This window comes from Carcharhinus amblyrhynchos, chromosome 19 (genome assembly GCF_965287045.1).
Source record: "Carcharhinus amblyrhynchos chromosome 19, sCarAmb.v2.hapA, whole genome shotgun sequence".
NCBI classification, from domain to species: domain Eukaryota; kingdom Metazoa; phylum Chordata; class Chondrichthyes; order Carcharhiniformes; family Carcharhinidae; genus Carcharhinus; species Carcharhinus amblyrhynchos.
In genome coordinates, this window is record NC_137342.1 from 48,765,186 (window position 1) to 48,789,707 (window position 24,522).

General features: G+C 45.0%; 1 protein-coding gene across 2 annotated transcripts in view; it reads left to right on the plus strand.

The window, feature by feature from the left end:
• camk1da (calcium/calmodulin-dependent protein kinase 1Da) overlaps nucleotides 1–24,522 on the plus strand; it is a 414,885-nt gene that overhangs the window by 134,882 nt on the left and 255,481 nt on the right. Inside the window, exons 1-2 of one of the 2 annotated variants that reach the window (XM_080207105.1) lie at nucleotides 1,475–1,535; nucleotides 12,399–12,530. In XM_080207105.1, coding sequence (XP_080063231.1) covers nucleotides 12,421–12,530 — 110 coding nt within the window. In that variant the 5' untranslated portion in view covers nucleotides 1,475–1,535; nucleotides 12,399–12,420. Of the gene's footprint in view, nucleotides 1–1,474; nucleotides 1,536–12,398; nucleotides 12,531–24,522 lie in introns of those variants that run through there. The other variant, XM_080207104.1, reaches the window with a different exon arrangement.

A 24,522-nucleotide genomic window follows, 5' to 3' on the forward strand; every position in this document is an offset into this window, starting at 1 on the left:
TAGTTACATGGATAAGATGGGTATAGAGGGATATGGGCCAAATGCGGGCAATTGGGATTAGTTTAGGCTTTTAAAAAAAAGCAGCATGGACAAGTTGGGCCAAAGGACCTGTTTCCATGCTGAAACCTCTACGACTCTAATATCTGTCTTAATACTTGGCGGTGGAGTGTGGGAGGCTGAGGGGTGACCTTAAAGGGGTCTATAAAATAATGAGGGTCATAGATATGGACGAAAAGGGATTGGTTTAGGTTAGTGGGTCATTGTTTTGTAACTGGTCGGCGCAACATCGTGGGCCGAAGGGCCTGTTCTGCGCTGTAATGTTCTATGTTCTATGTTCTATAGATAAGGTAGATAGTTAAACATCTTTTCCCAAATGTAGGGGTATCCAAAACTAGGTTTAAGGTGAGAGGGGAGAGATACAAAAGGGTCCAGAGGGGCAATTTTTTCACACAGAGGGTGGTGAATGTCTGGAACAAGCTGCAGGAGGTAGTAGTATCTACTAGTACGGGTACAATTTTGTCTTTTAAAAAGCATTCGGACAGTTCCAGGGTAAAATGGGTATAGAGGAAGATGGGCCAAATGCGGGCGATTGGGATTAGCTTAATGGTTAAAAAAAGAAATGGTCAGCGTGGACATGTTAGACCAAAGGGCCTGTTTCCATGCTGTAAACGGCTATGACTCTATGATAACTGAAATAGGCACTTTAAAGATAAAACTGAAAGCTTGATGCTGGGCTGAAGATGGTAGTTTGTTGAAAAGAGCAGGGTAGGGGATGAGGTCAATTAAGATGCAGTAATCTGGTGATGAGAAGCCTGTGTTTCAAGAACTTGTGAATTCAAGGAGGAAGAAAAGCTTGCAAATGCTTAGCGCCCTTGCAGGAAAGTCTTTTATCTTATGTTAAGCAGGTTAACGGCTCAGTTTAAATAGCAGACAAAGGAAGTTCGCAGAAATGCTCAAAACCATTTGTTGCACTCACATCTTGCAGGATGATCGTGTCCCATGAAGGATTATAATTTAATTATACGTTGCAATAATGTATGATGTGAATGAACTTTGAATGATGCAGAAATTAGCTCCCCGTGTAATCAGCAAATTGTGAACCATGGCAAAGAACACAAAAAATACCAAATCAGCTTTAAAGAATAAAAAAAAGCAGCTGGTCTGATTACTTCTGCCAGCTTTGCCTGCCCAGAACGATATTAAATACATAGATCTGTCTGGAAACAAAAGCATATTTCAAAACATTCTCTCAAGCATTACAAATATTAATTATAGAGTTCCTGTATGAAATGGGAAAATGCTCAGTTATACTAAATCTGCAGAGGTCCAAATTCTTGTCAGAACTGCCTCTATCCCTGCCCCCCTCCCTGGAATGCTCCATCAAGTCAACATAACATGTCCAAACTAATATGTAAAATTCAGTTCTGCTGCCTGTCTAACTCCCCTGCCTGTTGTTGGAAATGCCAATGTTAGCCATTTACAGTCTGCTGCTGTCCATCAAAGCTGCACGCATGGAATTGTCACTAAATAATAAAGTAAGTCGCACTCTCTATCGATTCTGACCTTTTACAGTGCGTTAAGAGAAATTTTGCATTTGTTTCGAGTCTTTCCTCTCCTCAGGCAATTCACAAGGGCAGCATGGTGGCACAGTGGTCAGCACTGCTGCCTCACAGCACCAGGGACCCAGGTTCGATTCCCGGCTTGGGTGACTGTGCAGAGTCTGCATGTTCTCCCCCGTGACTGTGTGCGTTTCTTTCGGGTGCCCTGGTTTCCTCCCACACTCCGAAAGGCATACTAGTCCGGTGCTTGGCTGGGCTAAATTCTCCCTCAGTGTGACCCGACCAGGCACTGGAGTGTGGCAACTGGGGGATTTCCACACTAACTTTATTGCAGTGTTAATGTAAACCTACTTGCAACACTAATAAGTAAATAAACTTCAAGCAACACTGAATTACGTTTGAAATGCCGTTGAGTTGTTCAGTGGGAAAATGGAAAATGTCAGCTTCCATAGCCAGCCATGCTTCAGCTGGTGGCATTCTTGCCTCTGTGTATAAGGATGCAAGTCCCACTCAAGGAGCCAAATATAGTCTGATACCCCAGTGCAGTGCTGAGGGAGTGCCGCGCTGTCAGAGGGTCAGTGCTGAGGGAGCGTCGCGCTGTCAGAGGGTCAGCGCTGAGGGAGTGCCGCACTGTCAGAGGGTCAGTGCTGAGGGAGCACCGCAATGTCAGAGGGTCAGTGCTGAGGGAGTGCCACACTGTCAGGGGGTCAGTGCTGAGGCAGTGTTGCACTGTCAGAGGGTCAGTGCTGAGGGAGTGCCGCACTGTCAGAGATATAGTCTTTCAGATGAGACATTAAAATCAATTTTGATTTGATTTATTATTATTACATATTAGTGTACACTGAAAAGTATTGTTTCTTGCACGCTATACAGACGGAGCATACCATATATAGAGAAGGAAAGGAGAGAGTGCAGAATGCAGTGTTACATTCATTGCTGGGATGTAGAGAAAGCACTCAGCTCCATCTCAGAGGAATGTGAAGGATCCCATGGTGTTATTTTGGAGAAGAGCAGGTATCCGGGTCCATATTTATCCCTCAACCAACAGCACAAACTCAGATGAACTGTTTATTATCATATTCGGTTTGTGGGAGCTTTCTGTGTGCAGTTCAGGTGTTATATTACAAAAGCATTTCATTGACCACAAACTTTAGAACCTTGTGATTATGGAAGGTACAAGTCTTTTTCTTTTCATAATTTTCTTTTATAATTAATTTTATGGGATGTGGCGTTGCTGGCTAGGCCAGCATTTATTGCCTAATCCTAGCTGCTCTTGAGAAGACAGTGGTGAGCTGTCTGCTAGGAGTGCACCCTGAGGTCTAGGTGCACTCACAGTGCTGTCAGGGAGGGAGTTTCAGGATTTTGACCCAGCGACAGTGAAGGAACGGCCGATATATTCCCAAGTCAGGATGATGAATGACTTTGGGGGGGGATAATCCAGGTGGTAGTGTTCCCAGGTTTCTGCTGCCTTTGTTCTTCTCGTGGTCATGAGTTTGGAAGGTGCTGTCTAAGGAACCTTGGTGAGTCCCTGCAGTGCATCCTGTAGGAGGTGCACACTGCTGCCACTGTTCACCGGTGTGGAGGGATTGAATGTTTGTGAAAAAGGAATCAATGTATATTGTACAAGTGGCAATTGATGCTGAATCAATTAATAATTTTAAATCCGAGATTGGTTAACAAAAACCTATCAAAGGTGGGCAGGAAAATAAGTAGTTAAATGAACAGCAGAACAGTTGTAATTACATTGGATGAAGATACAGGCTTATATGACTAAGGCCAATTAGTCATGCTGTTGTCATGCTTTTCAATGATCCCCATTTGGAGTATTCTGAGCAGTTTTGGGCCCCATATCTAAGGAGAGATGTGTTGGCCTTGGAAAGGGTCCCGAGGAGGTTCACAAGAAAAACCCCTGGAATGAAGAGCTTGTCATATGAGAAACGGTTGAGGACTCTGAGTTTGTACTCATTGGAGTTTAGAAGGGTAAGGAGGAATCTTATTGAAACTTATAGGATACTGCAGGGCCTGGAGAGAGTGGATGTGGAGAAGGTGTTTCCACTAGTAGGAAAAACTAGAACCAGAGAGCATAACCTCAGGCTAAAGGGACGATCCTTTAAAACCGAGACGAGGAGGAATTTCTTCAGCTGGAGAGCAGTGAATCTGTGGAACTCTTTGCCTCAGAAGGCTGTGGAGGCCAGGTCACTGACTGTCTTTAAGACAGAGATAGATAGGTTCTTGATTAATAAGGGGATCAGGGAAAAGGCAGAAGACTGGGAATGAGAAAAAAAAATCAGCCATGATTGAATGGCAGAGCAGCCTCGATGGGCCGAGTGGCCTAATTCTGCTCCTATGTCTTATGGTTGTGTGTCTTATGGACCAGTTACCTTATTTTAGTGATATTGCTTAACGGACACACAGTCATTAGAAGGGGCTGACACAGCCTGGTTGAGATTGGATGATAAAAGGAAAATGAGTTTGGAGCATGTGCCTTCTCTGAACCTTATTCCAATTTTATAAGACTCTTCACACTTTGCAAGAGCGATAGAATTAATGAACCTCTCAGCTGAGATAAAAATGTGTCCCAAACATTTTCCACAGTCTTCATAACCTTCCTACAGTGAAGCTGCCTGCTCTCAGCATGACCCTCACTGTGGATCACAAAGAACATTGGCAGAAAAATACACCACATACTGTGAGCACATTGCTGCACTGTCAGGAACCAGGCTGCCTGAGTGAAACTGAGCATCTCCAGTTAAATTATTTTAGAAGCGTATATAAGAATGATATCATGAATGTAGTGATTTTCCTTCAGTTGGATTGTGGTCAGTTTTGCCGACTGCCCTGTGTAAAGGTGTATGCCACCCCAGCTGCCATTTGGTGAATTCAGGCTTTCCAGACCAGGCGACAACTTCTAGCCACTGGGTCAGCGATTGACTTTAGCGAATTCTCAGCGAATGAGCACACATGGTCAAACCTGTGTTCCATGGGTGCAAGATGAGGGATAACTCAATGTCCAATTGTGACCACGAGTCCCAAATCATGGAGTACATCAAACTGCCCACTGCTGGGGAAGTCATCTCATTTCTCTGCTCAGCGAGTGATATGCCATGAAATCCGGGGTCAATCCATTATAAATGTTTCCTGTGAGATTCACATCTTAAATAGATTATCTCGGGGCTTCGAGCAGAGGATTGTGGATCCAAACAGTGAGGACTTGTGTCACACTTACCCTTGTCCCCCCTTCCTCAGGTGATTTGAACATGGTTTGATGTAGTTTTATTGGGTGGAAAGTATTAATTCAATGTTTATGTATGGGGGGGCATTAGCTAATTAGAGGGATTGGAGAAACTTGGTTTGTTCTCACTGGAATAACGGAGGTTGAGGAGCGACCTAATAGAAGTCTACAAGATTATGAGGTGCATGAACAGAGTGGATAGTCAGAAGGTTTTTCCCAGGGTGAAAGAGTCAATTAACAGGGGGCACAGGTTTAAGGTGCGAGGGGTAAGATTTAAAAGAGATGTATGAGGCAAGTTTTTTACACAGAGAGTGGTGGATGCCTGGAACTCACTGCCTGGGAAGGTAGTGGAAGCAGATACGATAGTGGCTTTTAAGGGGCGTCTGGACAAATATATGAATAGGATGGGAATAGAGGGATATGGTCCCCAGAAGCTTTGGGGTTTTAGTTCAGTCAGGCAGCATGGGTCAGCGCAGACTTGGAGGGCTGAAGGGCCTGTTCCTGCGCTATAATTTTCTTTGTTTAACCTTTTACATGCTGATTGCAAAGAACCCAGTCTGGCAAGCTTTCCTGATTTGAGGCAAGGAGAGATTAGTTTTATCAAGATAAAAATTCATCCAGGCAAAGATTTAAAGATTTTTAAAAAAGTAAACACATGTCCAAACCTTTGCAATACACACACACACACAAACTAAAGAATGCAAACTTATAAATTTATGCAGTAGAGGTGATTTTATGGTTGTTCTTTGTCCAAATTGAAATTTAATGATAAAATGCAAAAAAACAGAAATCTGGATCAGGGCCCTGGCTCCCAACTTTCTCAGCCTTGCCTATATTTTCGTCCTGACCCAGCCCTATGTTTTACAAGGGCTTTAGACTGGAATCAGCCCTTGCCCAAATGCAGTAAGATCTGGACAGTATTCAGGGTTGAGCTGACAAGTAACATTTGTGCCACACAAGTGCCAGGCAATGGCCATCTCCAACAAGAGAGAATCTAACCATCACCCCATCCAATTCTGCCCTCTAGCACATCATCACAGTTCTGAGAGGGCAGCTCACAGTACCACGCACAAATTACTGTGTTCAGACTGTTGTTAGAGAGGAGAACATTGCAGATGTCTTGTGTCCAGATCTCAGTGATGAATCAAGCAGTTGATCTGTTTTGGGCTGAGCGTGGGAGTGTTGGCTGAAAGAGAAACATTTATAAAAGATTGGGAGAACAGTCTATTCTTTCACTAACTCATGACCCTCCTTTAACAACCACCCAAACAAGGCCTCACTTTACCGTCTCTTCTGAAGAAGGACACCTCCGGCAATGCCACAGTTCCTCAACACTGCACTGAACTGTCATCTTAAATTGTGTGAAGAGCCAGAATTATAATCGAAATAAACTTACACTTTGAATTGATATAATATTCTGACATAAAATTCAGATGGGTACTAGGTAGCTGCATTCTGTATGCATTAGGCCAGTAACATTATTAGCTTTGTGTTAGAGAAAATGCTCTAATGTGAAGTTTTTTAAGCTTATTTATTTGTATCACAAGTAGGCTTACATTAACACTGCAATGAAGTTACTGTGAAAATCCCCTAGTCGCCACACTCCGGTGCCTGTTCGGATACATTGAGGGAGAATTTAGCATGGCCAACCCACCTAACCAGCACACCTTTTGGTCTCTGGGAGGAAACTGGAGCACCCGGAGAAAACCCATGCAGATACGGGGATGATGTGTAAACTCCACACAGACAGCGACCCAAGCTGGGAATCGAATACGGGTCCCTGGTGCTGTGAGGCAGTTGTGCTAACCACTGTGCCACTGTTTTTAAACCAGCTTAATTATTGTGGGAGTTTTTTTTAATACAATAAGTTTTTCATTGTCTCTTTATTCTCACTATCTTAATCTCATCTTTCCCTCTCTTTGGGTGGAATTTTACAGCCTCTCTCCAGTGGGATCCTCCAGTCCTGCTGTAATTAATGGGCTTTTGAACAGTTAGGTGCATTTTTGGGCCGTGTCCCCTCCGTCACACTTTCAGTCTTGACATTAAATTAACTCTGAAACTTGCTGGTTTAGACTCCAGCAGAATTTTTCAATCTGATTGTGTAAAGAGATATGCAGTTGCTTACCCTGCTGAGACAGGTCCCAGATCCCCTGGGAAAAGTGCTGCACTGTTTTGAGGTTCTAATTACTGCAAGTTCCAGTACAGGTGGATAAATGTACAAGGAACAGAGAAAAATGCAGCACAGGAATAGGCCCTTCGGCCCACCAAACCTGTGCCGATATGCGGTTGCTATCCCTCTGTTCACCTCTTGTTCGTGTGTCTATCAAGATACACCTTGGACATTGCTAACGTGCCTGCTTCCACTGGCAGTATGTTCCAGGCACCCACTGGGTGAAAAACTTTCCCCACACGTCTCCCCTAAGCTTATCCCCTCTCACCTTAAACCTGTGCCCTCTTGTAGTCGACCCTTCCATTCTGGGAAAAAGTCTCTGGCTATCCACCCTATGTCTTTAAATTTTGTAGACTTCTATCAAGTCATCTCTCAGCGTCTGACTTTCCAGTGAAAACAATCCTAGTTTATCCAACCTCTCCTCAGAGCCAACACCCTCGAGACCGGGCACCATCCTGGTGAACCTTCTTTGCACTCTCTCCAAAGCTTCCATGTCCTTCTGGTAGTGTGGTGACCAGAACGCAATATTCCAAATACGTCTTAACATAGAACATTTAACCAGCACATCCGTCAGACTGTGGGAGGAATCGGAGCACCCGGAGGAAACCAACGCAAACACGGGGAGAACGTGCAAACTCCACACAAACAGTGACCTTGTCAGTAATTGAACCGGTTCCCAAGTGTTGTGAGACAGCAGTTTGAACCACTGTGCCACCGTGCTTTTATACTCAACCTAATGAACAGTTGGAGTCAGTTGTTCATCACTGGCTGTAAAATCTGGCTCAATGCAATTGTGTCATTGTTACCTCGAGACTTGACTATTCCACCTCATCGTGGTTAATCTCCTATACCCGACCCTCGGTCAACTAGAGTTCATCCAAAGCTCTGCTGCCAGTGCTGTTGTTTGTACCAAGTCCTGCTCACTCATCACACCACGCTCACGCTGGTTCCCAATTAAACAACACTGAAATTTTAAAATTCTCATCCTCATTCTCACGTACCTCCAAGTCCTCACCTCCTCCCTATTTTAGCAACATCCTCCAGACCTACAGCCCTCTGAGATATCAGTGCTTCTCAAATATTCCCCTCTGGAGCATTTCCAATTTGAATCACTCCACTGTTGGTGATGTCTCTTCAGTTGTTTAAGCGATAAACTGTGGAATTCCCTCCCTGAAATTCCCACAGTCCAAAGATGTAGGGGTTAGGTCGATTGGCCATGCTAAATTGCCTCTAAAGTCAGGGGGATTAGCAGGGTAAATGTGTGGGGTTTTGAGGATAGGGACTTGGTGGGATTGTGGTTGGTTCAGGCTCGATGGGCCGAATGGCTCCCTTCTGTCCTGCAGTGATTCTATGGCCAGAATGTTACCACTGTTCGTACCAGCGGGATTTTCCCATTCCGCTGCAGTGAACGGAGATTTGGTTGGCTGCCAAATTCTCCGGCCTCGTTGCAACGGGAGCCGGGAAGATCGCACCGTGATTCAAAACCTCTCGCACATTCTCTCTCATTTTATTCCCTCCAGCTACTCCTGTGAAATACCATTCGGGACACTTTGAATGAAAGATAAATTGGTGGCAGAACCATTGTGTAGTTAACCCTTGCTTGCCGTTTGTTAGTTGATACATTGATGGAGTGTTACTGAATGTTTCATATATGTGAGTGGACTCTCAGCTTCCAATGGCTGAATGAGGAGGACAAGATAGATTGGAGTTAAACACAATACCCTTCAGAACGTTGCATTGTGTGGTTGGTGTAGATGATTACTAAAAGTTTAACACGAGAGCTGAGTTTATTGGAGCATGAGAAAGCCGGGAAAGGACAATCTTATCAACAAGTTCCAGCTGGTAGTGGAACTGGCAGCTTGACTGAATGGGGACAGGCAGACTGTGATTTATTGAGAGTATCAGAGAGTATTGTCATACCAGGGCACAGTTTAATTTTGTAATACCAGTGCAGCACTTTGTTCACCTTCTGACAACTGTTGCCTGTTGTCAAACCATTTTTTAAAATTTGGAATTGTCTTTGTGTTTTTTCTCTCTCTTTGAGTTATTTTGCAGACGACATGCTCGTCCCAGAGTCCTGCCAGTATATCGTTATTTGATCCATTGGCTGGGAAATACAGGGATCCAGTTCAGAGCTTTTCTGTTGTTTATTGTTTATCCCTCGTTGCTCAGGCAGAACTTCACCATGGGGAGGCGATGGTCTAGTGGTATTATCGCTTGACTATTAATCCAGAAACTCAGCTCATGTTCTGGGGCACCCGGGTTCGAATCTCACCACAGCAGATGGTGGAATTTGAATTCAGTAAAAAATATCTGGAATTAAGAATCTAGAACATAGAACACTACAGCGCAGTACAGGCCCTTCAGCCCTCGATGTTGCGCCGACCAGTGGAACCAATCTAATGACCCTCTAACCTAAACTATTCCAATGTTATCCATATGCCTATCCACTGACCATTTGAATGCCCTTAAGGTTGGCGAGTCCACAACTGCTGCAGGCAGGGCATTCCACGCCCTTACTACCCTCTGAGTAAAGAACCTACCTCTGACATCCGTCCTATAATTACCACCCCTCAATTTAAAGCTATGTCCCCTCGTGTTAGCATCTACTGATGACAATTGTTGGAAAAACCCATCTAGTTCACCAATGTCCTTTTAGGGAAGGAAATCTGCGGCCCTGACCCACATGTGATTCCAGAATCAGCAATGTGGATGGCTTTCAACCTAACCTCGGTCAACTAGAGTTAGGTAATAAATGCTGGCCAGCCAGCGATGCCCATGTCCCATAAAAGAATTTTTTAAAAAACTATTCATTGTAACCCCCCCTGGACATTTAGGTGAGAGCCCATGTCCTGGGCAAGCTGCATAATTGTGCTGTGGGGACAGTAGTATGGTGGTACTATCAATGGATTAGCAATCAAAGGATGCAAGTTCAGATCCCACCATGGAATTTAAATGTACTTAATGCACCAATCTGAGATTTTAAAACTGATAGCAGTGACGATCGTCATAAAACCCCTTCAGTTTGCTCAGATTGGCTGGCCAGCATTTATTGCCCAACCCTAGTTGCCCGAGGTCAGTTAAGATTCCATCTCGTTGGCCATTATCCTTTAGGGATGGAAATCTACTGACCTTACCCAACTTGGCCTATGCGTGATTCCAGACCAACAATGCGGTTGACTTTTAACTGTCCTCTGAAACACCCTAGCAAGCAATTCAGGAGAGAAAACCAGGAATGGACAATAAATGCTGGCTTTACCCACAGGCCACGCTCGCCCCAACACTGGAAAACCCTGCCCGAGATCAATGGACCTTTGCATGGCCCCGTGTCCTGCCCACTACTATTCCAGTGTTGGGTGAGACGGGAAAACTCCACCCACAGCCTGTGAATGAATGTGAGAAAACAAATGTTTCCGGACTAACTGATTTCAAAACTGACCTGGAAAGATAACACAAAGTGGCTAAAATTGTAAACAGGTCAGAAAGATTCACTCTGCTCACTAATTATTAACACCGATATGAAATTATTATAGAATCCCGATGGTGCAGAAGGAGGCCATTCGGTCCATTGGGTCTGCTGCAACCCAGGCCCTATCCCTGTAACCTCGAGCATTTACTCAACTAGTCCCCCCTTATACTAAGGGGCAATTTAGCATGGCTAATCCACCTAACCCACACATCTTTGGACTGTGGGAGGAAACCGGAACACCCAGAGGAAACCCACGCAGACACGGGAAATTTGCAAACTCCACAGATATTGACCTAAGCTGGGAATAGAACCTGGGTCCCTGGCACTGTGAGGCAGCAGTGCTAACCACTGTGCTACCGTGCTGCCTGTATCACCAATCACTAATGTTGGTTTGACAGTTAACCAAGGAAAGGAACCTTCAGAGATTTCTTTGAGAAACCTTAATATTTCACTCAATGACCAACACTGGAAGTTTACCGCTTTTTAAGATGTGGCTAATACCTCTTCGTTCTAATGTCAGAAAATAACCAATTTCCACAGGTCATGTGATTATATCAACACTGGAACCATTACCTAGAAATCCAAACACTCCTTCATGAGTGTCTGCTGTCTAGTATTCAATCGTGTTTAAGTATTGTGTCAATTGTGACTCAGTTCTGGTACACTCTCCTCTCAGGAGGGAGGTTCAAGACCCACTTGAGCATAAAGATCTAGGCTGATACTTTAGTGTAATACTGAGGGGGGTGCTGCACTGCTGGATGTGTGGTCATTCTGGATGAAAGTTAAATCAAGAGGTGGATATGACAAATCCTATGGCACTGTTCCGTTGCAGAGTGGCAGAGTTATACCCGGTGTCCTGGGGTCAATATTTATCCACCAGTCAACACCACAAAAACTGATTATCTGGTCATTGTTGCTTGTGGGAACTCATTGTGCAAAGATTATCTGTCACATTCCCCTATATCACCAGCAGTGACTGCAGTTCAAAGTACTTAATTGGCTGAAAAGCACTTTGGGATATCCTGTAATTATCACTTCTCCTCTCTCTCTCACCATTTTGGGTGGCACGGTAGCACAGTGATTAGCACTGCTGCTTCACAGCTCCAGGGTCCTGGGTTCGATTCCCAGCTTGGATCACTGTCTGTGTGGAGTTTGCACATTCTCCTCATGTCTGTGTGGGTTTCCTCCGGGTGCTCCGGTTTCCTCCCACAGTCCAAAGATGTGTGGGTTAGGTTGACTGACCATGCTAAGAAATTGCCCCTTAGTGTCCAGGGATGTGTAGGTTAGAGGGATTAATGGGTATAATATGTAGGGATATGGAGGAAGGGCCTGGGTGGAATTGTGTTTGGTGCAGACTCGATGGGCCGAAGGGCCTCTTTCTGCACTGTAGGGTTCTATGGTTCTATGAGAGACACTATATAAGTGTGAGCTTTTCATTTCTCAAAGACTAGTTTACCTGAGTGAAATACATTTCAAGAACTATTGCTGAGATGACAGCCATGTTGCCTCGAAGCATTATCAATATATGTCCACCAGGACAAATACAAGAATGCCAAATTTCAAAGGATCACACAAGTTATTCTAAAGGAAGAAAGGGTGCTTGTTGATTGGTGAGTCCACACCCATTTCTCTTGTAGCACAAAGTGTTGCAATTGTTTAAAATGTGGTGTTCTTGTGTTTGCTCTGATGAGTTCAAGATGAAAAGCTTCAGCAACATCACTCTCTCTTCAGTGATATTCTATACTACCAAGTGTACAATTTCAAGAACTGTTCCACCAGTGTCAAACACCTGAGAGAGGAATACCCTGGTGCAGCGATACCGTAGACACATTTGTGAAGAATTGCACTACTATCTCTAGCAAAGATGTTACTGTATTCTTGCAAGGCATGTTTCTAATCACCGTAATGAAGACAGTCCTTTCCTCACAGGGTCTAATATCTCCTCTCTCTTTGCCTCTTATTTTTTAGTGGCGCCTTTTCTGAAGTCGTCATGGCGAAAGAAAAAACCACTGGGAAAATGTTTGCAATTAAATGCATCCCAAAGAAGGCATTAAAAGGCAAGGAAAGCAGCATTGAGAATGAAATTGCCGTCCTCAGAAGGTAAGAAGCTGAGAATTTATGTAAGAACCACAGTTTTCCAGCTGTGAAAAGGACACAATTATTGAACTCATTGTTACATGCGGAACTGTGCAAAATGTTTGACCTTCCTGCTGTAGGAGTGGGAATGATATTCTGTAGAATTTAAAAATAGCGTACAGTTGAATCAATTCACATTTATATAATATCTAAATAAATAGAAGCATTAAAATTTTTAAAGTGTATTATACCTCGATTTTTTTTTCCCTTTACAGTGCCTTTCATGGTTACATTACTCTAGCTGTTGTTGTTACATAGTGGGAGAACCTGCTGGGGTTGCCCAATTCCTAGGCCAACATTCTTCCGTCTCACCCACTGCAGGAATTGTAGCGGGCAGGACAGAAAATTTGACAGAACATTATATTGATCTCAGGCAGGAATTTCCAGTTCTGGGGCCCAGGGAATCGCACCCCTATTTCTTTAGAAAGAATAAGCAAACCTTTCACTAGATTGCTATTTGTCAGCAGTTTGAGATTAGATGGGGGTGGGAGGGGGACAGATTTTTAAACTAATTTGTTGGGTGTGGACCCAAGTGGAACATGATTTCACACCTACCCGATATCACATATCGACTTGAGAGTAGAAACAGGTGCAATGGAAAACCAGCATTGCCTCCTGTTCCATCAGCTCCCCAACTGGTGGTTGGGTCAAAGCTTTGGGCAATATGCAAAGTCAGCGTTCCCCGCGATCCTGTCTGTTTCACACTCAGCGAGATGGGTTAAAATCTCCCCTGTGGTGTCTCCAGCTATGTTAACCTGCTTTTCTCTTCAGGGACACGGAAGAGCTGTGTGCTTTCAGTGTTTACTGAGGGTTTTTGGTTTCTATTTGCTTCTTAGCATTTATTTTTCTTTTGATTTCCAGCTTTGGCACTGTGTAGGACGTATGATATTGGACTAATTCTGGAGACCCAACCAGCGATATGATTAGCAGCTTGCAACATATAGTTTAAAGAAGTTAATATAATGGGGTTTTATTTTATCAGAAGCAAGACTTGCTTTTTAAGATATTTATATTTTCCCTTTCTCTTGGTCTCTGCACACTGCGGCATGTTAGACCGCTGGACAACATTGATAGTACATCCTACATTGAGCTTCTACTCAATAATTAATAACTAACTAACATCCATTTCCGGCTTCCTGCACATCCTCAATTCTAATTGCTCCATCATTAGTAACCATGCCTTCAACCACTAAAGCCTTAAATCCTGGAATTCACTCCGTAACCCACTCCGTCTCTCAACTCCACTCTTCTCCTTTTAAGTTTCTTTGAAATTCTCTGCCTCAGACAGCTTTGGATGCTCAGTCATTGATCCAGGTCAACATGGACATTGATAGATTTTTGGACACAAGGCAACTCAAAGGCTGAGAGGAAGGTGATGTTGAAGTAGAAGTTCAGCCATGATCTTATCCACTTCACAGAGCAAGCTTGATGGGCTGAATGGCCTATCCCTGCTCCTGGATCTGACATTCTTAAATAAGCTTTTGGTGATCTACTCTCATATCTTTTTAGCTGGTTCATTGTCAAAGTTTGCTTGATGACATTCCTGTGGAATGTTTTGGGACATTATAATTGCTATATAGATGCATATTCCTTCTCTGTCGGAAGTCCCCCCCTCAGCCATAGATTCAATCATATTCAGATGTATATATGTAACTTTTATTTTAAAGTATGCTGTGTTATAGTGCAGCTAAAACAGAGGGTGTGCTTTAGACAATGACCCAGACTTCCAATCTTCGGATATTTGGAGACAAGATACTCTAAAAGATATGCACGGGATCCATCAGAAGTCCTAAAGATGTGCAGGTTGGGTTGATTGGCCATGCTAAATTGACACTTCAGGCACGACCGGCCCATTCACGCCACGCTCCTGCTGCCTCGAAGTCAGAGAATTTAGCACCCAGCCAAATCTCCGTTCACTGCAGCGGGATGGGAAAATCCTGCCGGTGTGAATGGCTGTAAGATTCTGGCCTCAGAGCCAGTGAGACTAACCACGTAAACATGTGGGGTTATGGGGATAGGGACTGGGTGGGATTGTGCTCAATGCAGGCATGATGGGCCAAATGGCCTCCTTTTGCACTTTTCGAGATGTTACGATTCTATGATTCTAAGCACCTCCCAGGTATTAATGCGGGAAGCTTAAACTTTGAGTTTCTGGTTTAGCATTGCCCAGATTGCTCTGTGATTGGCCGCATCCATGCAGACTTGAGATTTGTGAGCTTGCTTTTCACCTAGATTTTCTTGAAGGTTTTTATAGCAGGTGTGAAACCAACAAAACTCTTAGTAAATCAACCAGAGTGTCAAAGCTAACCGCCTTGGTATTGAAAATCTGGCTCAATGATTCTGTTAGATGACCTTATAGAACTTGAAGGAGGTGCGATTGTGAAGGCAGCCTTTTGTAACCACCAATTCAAAGTTGAGATGAGAATTGGAAAGCAATGAAGGTGAACAAGGTAAAAGAGACAACCAGGAATCCCATCAGAGAGAATAGCGGAATTTCTTTAAGGTTGTCATTCCTGGAAGAAAAGTGGCAGTGAGTTAAACACTATTCCCAAAGCAAAATACTGCAGGTCCTGTAGATCTGAAACATGAGGAAACTCTCAGATCAGGAGATGTCTGTGGAGAGAAAAAACTGAGTTAATATTTCTGGTCGATGGCCTGTTATTAGAACTTAGAACCTGGCAAACATTTCCAGCAATTTCTGTTCTTGTTATTCATTACCTTTGAAAGTTTGTTTACATTAGCTCCCCAACCAAAGGGGTCTCACAGTCACTGGATATTGAGTAGAATAACAGAAAGAGAAAGTAGCAAGATTTCTAATGCACTTGGCCATTAACTCCCATTGAACCATAGAAAAGTTACTGCACAGAAGGGTGGCCATTCAGCCTAAATTGTCCATGTCAGCCTGAGGACACCCAGGTGCTCTGTCTAACCCCACCTCCCTGCACCCAGCTCACAGCCCTGTAGCTTACAGCATCTAAAGAGCAGATCCATGTACATTTTTTTTTAAGAGTTTCAGGTCTCTGTCTCCACCACCAACTTGAACAATGAATTCCAGACTCTCAGCACCCTCTGCGTAAAAAAAAAAGTTCTTCCTCATGCCCCCATCTACATTTACTGCCACTTATCTTGAACCTATGTCCCATGGTTCAAGAATTCTCCACCAAGGGAAACAATATTATCCAATCCACTCTATTTCTTTCCTTCATAAGTTTGTGCACATCAATCAAGTCATCCCTCAGCTATCTTTGTTCCAGAATTCAGAACTTATCCTCTGTGCAACTTTTGTGAAGCTGGCTGTCAGAATTCATGTTGATAAAGGAACAACTCTTGATTCTGGCAATAAAGGAATCCTTGAATCTTCATGTATTATCACTCAAGATGCAGTCACGGTCCTCCTTTGACACAGGAGTGTGACATAGTTATAATATTGATTCAAGTCAGGGGCCAGGCCCTGCAATTAATCTACAAGTTTAGGCCAGTTGGCTTATTGCTGAGTCTAAGCTGTGCTAGGTGTAATAAGTGTTCAGAGACAGAAGTCCCTTCACCAAAATCCCTTTGTGTACTGAACAAAGAACAACACAGCACGGGAAACAGGCCCTTCGGCCCAACGAGCCCGCGCCGCCATTTTAACATTGTGAGTGCCCTCTTCTACCCATGACCTTTGTTTACACCTATTGGGGAAGATTGAGGGAAGACTAATTTAGAGACAATTGTTACACCAATCAGCCTAAGAGCACGTTTTTGGGATGTGGGAGGAAACCGGAGCACCCGGAAAAAACCCACGCAATCATGGGGAGAATGTGCAAACTCCCGCAGACACTGGCCCAAATCCATGTATCTGCACAGCAACCAGTGATAGTCACTGAGCTGTCATGTTGCCCGTCAGATGGTCCAGTTTAAGCGTACACTAACGATGTGAAGCGCTTGACAACTCTCCAAGCAACATCCAAGAGCAGCCCTCGCAGACTCACTGCTCTTGGAATTGAAAAGAGAAGCCCTCGCAGTCAGCAGTCTCCCTCCGGGAGTGCCAGAGGAACTGATACTCCTGGTTAAGTACAAGAAAAAGACTCTCTGGTTCATCAATTGACTCCTTAATCAGGGAATTCATACTCCAATAGGCCAACCTCAATGGCCTGATTGAAGTCATTACACTAGGGAATGGCAGTGTGGTTGTCTTAAATATATCACACCGCACAGTAAACAAACCCCGCTCAAAGAAAAATTAGAGGGAACATTGTTCATGGCTCTTAAAAAATACTTGCTGGATCAAGTTTCTGTGCAAGTTGCTTCATTATGCATCTTGCAGTGAGACATCCCAAAAAGAAACTGGTTAAAATAGAACCAAATGATAGTGATTTTGTTTTTCAGAGTGCCGTCTGTACAACCTGACACTTGCCGTAGGCTATAGACACTACACTTGCTTTTATTTACTGTTGTGAATGCTGTTCATTAGGAGGTGGTCCAATGTGCCACAGATCAGCAGAAATGAGTCATTCAAAGAGCTACATCCTACACACTCGCGCTATTAATTACAATATTGATCGACAGTAGTGATCCTAATGGAAAACCGTCAGCGCCATTCCAGACATTCCTGCCACGGAGGAGCTTTACAGCGAGTGTATCATAGTGGAGTTCGATAAAGCCCATTGACCACGCTGCCAGTGGTAAAGCCCCAGGAAATGATAGCATTCCACCTGAAATCACTACATATGGAAAACCAGCACAGCTGCAGCATCTCCATGTTTGTGTCACACGTGTTGGTATATGAACTCGTTGGGGTCTTTTAAGAGACTTCTGGATGAGTACATAGGATTTAATGGGATTGAAGGTTATAGATAGGCCTGGCCGGTAGGGATATGATCAGCGCAACTTGTGGGCTGAAGGGCCTGTTTGGGCTGTAGTGTTCTATACTCTATACCGCAATAAGTATTGTTTCTTGCACACTATACAGACAGATTTGTGCCACAAGGCATGCGTGATGCAAAAATAAAGTCACCTTTTACACCACCTTGGGTGGCACAGTGGTTAGCACTGTTGCCTCACAGCGCCAGGGACCTGGGTTCAATTCCAGCTTTGGGTGATTATCTGTGCAGAGTCTGCACATTCTCCCCGTGTCTGCACGAGTTTCCTTCAGGTGCTCCAGTTTCCTCCCACAGCCCAAAGATGTGCTGGTTAAGTGGATTGGCCGTGCTAAATTGCTCCTTAGTGTCAGGGAGATTAACAGGATAAATACATGGGGTCACAGAGGTAGGGCCTAAATGGGATTGTTGTCGGTGCAGACTCGATCGTCCAAATGGACCGTAGGGATTCAAAGTGAATCAAGAATAAAGAGTCGCAGTGACTGCAATAATTACCGAGGCATCTCCTCATTAAATATTATGGAGAAGATCTTTTCTTGCGTTGCTCTGAGCAGACTGCAGACCCTGGCATCACCCCTCTACCCTGATCTCAGGGCAGCCTCAGAGCTGGCAAATCAACATGTCTTTCTCAGTTAGAGGAGAATTCCCCCAGTATAACTTGCAATAACAGGCAATCACCAATTAGATTAACAAATGAGCAGTTTATTAAGGTAAATAATGATGTGAAATAAAGGCTCCCGTACTCCACAACTCCAAACTGGCAAGGAATACTCACACTCAGGTCCAAGATTTGTGCACTCAGGCCTGATTAGCAGAATGGATCACAGGATCCTCCAAAAACTCACCCCTTATAAGGGCACACTATCATATCCCTCCCCCCTTTAAGTTCCCAATTAACACATTTCAATAATAATTGGACAATTTACAATATTATGGATCTCAAAAACAATCCCTTAGAAAATAAGGGTACTTCCTGATCCTTTGGGAGCACTCTAATTCAGCAGCAGCTGATCTGGCAGTAGACATTGTTGTTTGCTAATAGCGCTGCCTTGGCGTCCCATACTGAAACTCACTCGCAGCAGGTTCAAGATCGGTTCTTCCAGGCCTGCGAGCATGCCAGGAAGACCAAAGTTATAGACCAGAAACTGCACCTTCCATCAACACTGACAATATCACCCTGCAAGCCATCCACAACTTCATATTCCTTGGATTAACAATCCCCGGCAATCTGTCTCTCGATGCTGAAATCAGCATCTAGATTGCCGAGGCCATTGCTGTCACGTCCAGGTTGAGAGATCAAATGAGGAGCAACAGAAAATTAACTAAAAATACGAAGCTCCGGGTGTATCAAAGTTTTATTTATTAGTCACAAGGCTGGAATGGAGCTACTGTGTAATTCCCCTAGTTCCCACAGTCCAGGGTCAATGCATCTAACCAGCACGTCCTTCAGACTGTGGGAGGAAACCAGAGCACCTGGAGAAACCCACGCAGACACGGGGAGAACGTGCAGACTCCAGACAGACAGTAACCCCAGCCAGGAATCAAACTCACCACTGTGAGGCAGTAGTGCTAATGACTGTGCTACCATGCCGCCCAGGTTAGTCTCTACTCAGCTAGTGTTCCCAGAACCCTTCTATACAGTAGCGTACATTATGTGACAACTTACGTGAGCCAAGAAAATCAACTGAACAACTTCCCCCTTTGCTGCCTCAGAAGAATATTGGGCATCTCCTGGTATGATAGAGAGCTGACTCTGGAAGTTCACCAGCCCGCAGGGATTCTTGAGGGTGTTTCCTCTCTTGAATCAGCGGCAACGCCATTGGCTGAGTCATGTGAACTAAATGGATGACAGCCACATCCCCAAAGGCATATTCTATGGTGAGCTTGCTGCTGGCACGCGGCTAATAACTCACACATGTCTGCGACAAGAAGAACGTTAGTGAGTGAGGTTTCACAGGAAGGGTGCGGAGAAAGCAGAGGACAATTTAAATAAGCAGCTGGAGGAGAAGAGAGCCACCAGAATGAAAAGGACGTGTCAACCTCGGCCAACGCTCTTCATGTGTGTCAGCTGTGAGAGAGACTGCCAATCACAATTCAGACTCTACAGCCGTAATGCGCGATGTTCAGTTCCAGATGTGGCATCTGCCTTCCACACCCTCATCACCTCCCAAAGTGGATGAATGCCATAAAAGTCTCACCGCAAACTGTGGGCCCAACTGATGGTAAAGTCGGGCGCGAGGCCATTAATGCGATCTGTGTCTGCGCAGATGTCCACTTTACCAAGGCCCGAAAATGGCCACGATCCGATCCGTGCCCAAAACTGGCGCAGCAGTGATTTAAATGTATTTGCATGCATTTAAATTGAATTAATGGGCTGCCCGCCCCACTTTATCAGCATTTCCCCCTTTTACCATCGCGTTCCCGCATCCAGATTCAGTGTGAATCAGATCTACTGGGTAAAGGTCTGTTTTGGGCGCTCCAGCTGCTGAAGAGGTGAGTTCAGAGCTTCCAGCGGCTCACTAACTCAGATCGATGGTGGGGGAGGGAGGCAGGTCAGATCATTCTCTGGTGCGGGGGGGTGGAGGTGGGGGGAGGGAGGCCAAATTAATCTCTGGCGGGGTGAGTGGTCGGGGGGGAAGGGGGTCCACTGCCACTCTGCGGGCAATCGATGGGGAGGGAAAGGGGGCAGAAAGTTGCGATCGGTCTGGGTAGCGGGGCGGGGGTTTGGGTGGATAAGAGGGACACAGTTATGTTGTAGGAGTGGGTGTGAGGGCCATCACTCCTGCTTTTTGCGGCCCGGGAGCAATGTGATAGGGGCGCGATTTTCAAACCTTTTCTAACTGCGCGTGCGCAGTTCAGAGCTCCGATCATCTCAGGCGCGATTCAGACCCGCGATTCAGACTCGCGATTCTTTCTTCAGGCTGAGTGTGTATGGCAGTGCCTGAGAGCAGATTTCCAAGTCAGATCCGAATTACGCCCAGATTCAGTACTTAGAATCAAAATGGTAAAATCGGGCCCTGTGTTGGTATGTTATTACTGTGTTGGTATGTTATTACTGTGTTGGTATGTTATATTTCAGTGTGTTGCTGATTTGAGTAGCATTCTTCAAACATTCATGCTGCTGAAAAATCAGACATGGAAATCCCCTTCAGTCTTTGCTGTTTGCTCCACATACTGCGCAGCGTTGTAATAAATCACTCCAAGTTCATTTTCTTTCGCTCCTGTGCATTGGGTTGTAAATGTAGAAACACTCCATGCCATGTAAAATAGAAGTAAGGTCAGTTCTTTTGGCACCTTAACTTCCTCATATTGATATGGTTAGAATTTAGACCTTTTAGGGGACGCAGGCTTAAGGAAAGTCTGGGAAAGTAGATGCATTGGTGGGCTTTCTTAACTGTAGTGTTGGCATGGGAGAACCAGGACAGGTTGTTGGTGACCTAGACACCTAAAAACGTGAAGCTCTCGACCCTTTCTACTTCATTTTTTTTGTTTCAGATTCCAGCATCCGCAGTATTTTGCTTTTGTCATTATTTTATATTTGGCTTAAGGCGTACCTGAATACCTCTGGAAGAGATTGGGAAAGTTAAGAGTGATAGTTACTCAGGAATTAGCTTCACCAAATCAAATCAAATCAAATCAAATCACCAGGGTGACACGGTAGTTAGCACTGTGCCTCACAGTGGCAGGGACCTGGGTTCGATTCTGCCTCGGGTGACTGTATGTTGGAGTTTGCACATTCTCGCCGTGTCTGTGTGGGTTTCCTCCAGGTGCTTTGGTTTGTTCCCAAGTCCTAAGATATGCAGGTGAGGTGCATTGGTCATATTAGGTTGCCCTTTAGTGTCCCAAGATGTGTAGGTTAGATGGATTAGTGGGGTAAATAAGCGTGAGATTACGGGGAAGGGTAATCCCTGGTAAAACACTCTGTTGGTGCAGAGTCTATGGGCCGAATGGCCTCATTCTGCACTATAGGCATTCTATTATTCGATGATTATTAGAAAGAAAATATATTGCAGCGATAGCAATGTTTAGAGTCTCAGGCAGGTGACCAACTGTCCCAGATTTTAAGGGATTGTTGCTTAATTTGGCTGTTTTTGCTGTATTCCATTAAGGACAACTTTTGTTCCATATTATGCTTTGTCTGTACAGCGCAAAAGAAAGAATGTTTTTCATTGTATGCTAACACACATGACAATAATACGTCAAATCAGATCAAAAACAGAAAATGCTGGAAAATCTCAGCAGGTCTGACAGTACCTGTGGAGCGAGAGAGCCTTTGGGAGACTGAGCCTGCGAGTATCAGCTGAGTGATTTGAGTGGATGGCAGGTCTGTGGAGAGGTGATAAAGTACATTCCGACTCCACAAGACAAGTTGTAAGATTTGGTTGTTTTAAAACCCTGTCACCGTCACTGGTTTTAGGATGATCAGCAACCCCTCCCTGGACCTCCTCCCCAGTTGATGTGTCCTTTCTTTTATTTCATAAGAATCTGTCACCCCCCCTCACCAGATCGGTAGGAAAAATAGAAATGAACAAGCTACCTTACTGGGTGCCACCAGATAACCTGAAAGCAATTGGTGAGGAAATAGAAACATAGAAACCAGAAGCAGGAGAAGGCCATTTGGCCCTTCGAGCCTGCTCCACCATTCATTATGATCATGGCTGATCATTGAATTCAATATCCTGATTCCCCCTTTCCTCCCATATCCCTCAATCGCTTTAATTCCAAGAGCTATATCTAATTTATTTCTGAAATCAGATAACATTTTGGCTTCAACTACTTTTCTGTGGGAGTGAATTCCACACACTTACCTCCCTCTGGGTGAAGAAATTTCTCCTCGCCTCAATTCTAAAAGGTTTACCCCTTATCCTCAAACAATGACCGCCCAGTTCTGGACTCCCCCACCATCGGGAATATTCGCTGGCATGGAGCAGGAATTCCCAGAGAATTCCACCGCTAGTAAACAACGCGCCACCCCCCACTGGCGGGAAACACGCAGCTGGGAAGCCGGAGAATCTCGTTCCTAGAAATTGAGGTGGAGCAGGAATGATTAAAAACTTCCAGACAACTTAAAGGAAAATAGCAAAGACTTTTCCTAAACTTATTTGGGTAGGTCGGGGAGGAGGAGTAGTAGGGGTGGGAGAGGGGGAGTGGTGGGCATGGGGAAGGGTGGGCTGGTGGGGGAGGGGAGTGGTAGGGGTGGGAGAGGGGGAGGGGTGGGGGTGGGGAAGGGTGGGGTGGAGGAGGGGAGTGGCAGGGGTGGGAGAGGGGGAGCAGTGGGGGTGGCGGAGGGGAGTGGTAGGGCTGGGAGAAGTGGGGTGGGGACGGGTGGGCTGGGGGAGGAGGAGGAGGGGAGTGGTAGGGGTGGGAGTGGGCGAGCCGGGGGGGGGGAGAGGGGGAGAGGGGGAGCAGCCCCTGCCTCAAACATTTGTTGCTCAGTTTGACACTGTTTCTGGCTCATCCAATCAGAGGCTGGGTCTGGTACATAGGCTAGCCTATCAGAAGCCAATGAATGTTGAATAGCAGTTCTGATTGGACAAGCTGGGCTGGGATTCTCCAGCCCCACTGCAGCAAATGAAGTTTTGGCTGAGTGCCAAGTTCTCCGTTCTCGCTGGCAACTGCGGCGGGGAGTAAAGGGCCGGAGAATTTTGGCCGCTATGTTGCGTGTTTATTTCAGTTTCTCAATAGTTGCTCTGGCAGAACCCCAGAGTTCTGCGGAACCGGTTTGGGAAATCTTGCCATCATGTTGCCCCAGTTCAGAAAGATTGATAAAGAATGCCTGCTCCATTGGATTTCCCTTTCTGTAGAATCCATGGATCCTCCTGATCACATTTAACCAACTGACCTTCAAGTTCTTGGCAATAACTTTGGGCAAAGACATTTGTATTCATTATCCTTTCCCTTGATGCCTCAACTGTCTCGTCTGTAGCCTGGAAATCTCCCACGAAGTTCTTGGCTGAAAATTAATGCCAGGACTTTGTTTCGTGGATTCAGTCATTTCCTGGTGCTCTCTGATTAGCTGCCTCTCTAATTATCCTTCAGAGGATCTTCCTGTCTGTTTGTTCCCTTTTTACTGTGAAGATGATTAAAGATGCCTCGCTCCTGATGTGTATTTCACAAATTGCCCCAGTTCAAAAGCTACTTGACGGTGTTAGCACAGTAATTCGTGCCTGTGACAGGCATCACTGCAGCTAAAGAATCGCATGTGACTCCAGAAAAATGCTGGAAAATGTCAGCGGAGCTCTGACAAAGGATCATCCAGACTCAAAACATTGGCTCTATTCGCTCTCCGCAGATGCTGTCTGATCTGATGAGATTTTCCAGCATTTTTCTGTTTTTGTTTCAAATTCCGGCATTCGGAGTTTATCTCGTTACTTTTTGTTTATTTTTTCTGCATGATCATAGGATCTGTACAATGCAGAAGGAGACCATTCAGCCCGTTGAGACTGTACTGACAACAATCCCATCCAGGCCCTAGCCCCATAACACCACATATTTACCCTGCTAATCCCCCCGACACAGAGATAATTTAGCATGGCCAATCCACCTAACCTGGACTGTGGGAGGAAACCAGAGCACCCGACAGGAACCCACGCAGACACGGGGAGAATGTGCAGACTCCACACAGACAGTGACCCGAGGTTGGAATTGAACCTGGGTCCCTGGCACTGTGAAAACTTATTTATTATTAATGTCACAAGTAGGATTACACATTGCAATGAAGTTACTGTGAAAATCCCCTAGTCGCCACGCGCCGGCGCCTGTTCGGGTACACTGAGGGAGAATTTAGCACGGCCAATGCACCTACTCAGCACGTCTTTTGGACTGTTCAGAGGTAACCGGAGCACCCAGAGGAAACCCAGTCAGACACAGGGAGAACGTGCAAAGCCCACACAGACGGTGACCCAAGCCGGGAATCAAATCTGGGTCCCTGGCGCTGTGAGGCAGCAGTGCTAACATGCAACTACAATAATTATTTGCAGAACAATTGTGGTTACAAAATTCTGACCAGGGCAGGGAGTTCACAAGACACTGCAACAGGAAACCTGAGCAATTTAAAACAACCAAAACCACTGAACTGGAATCCATCCGGATGGATT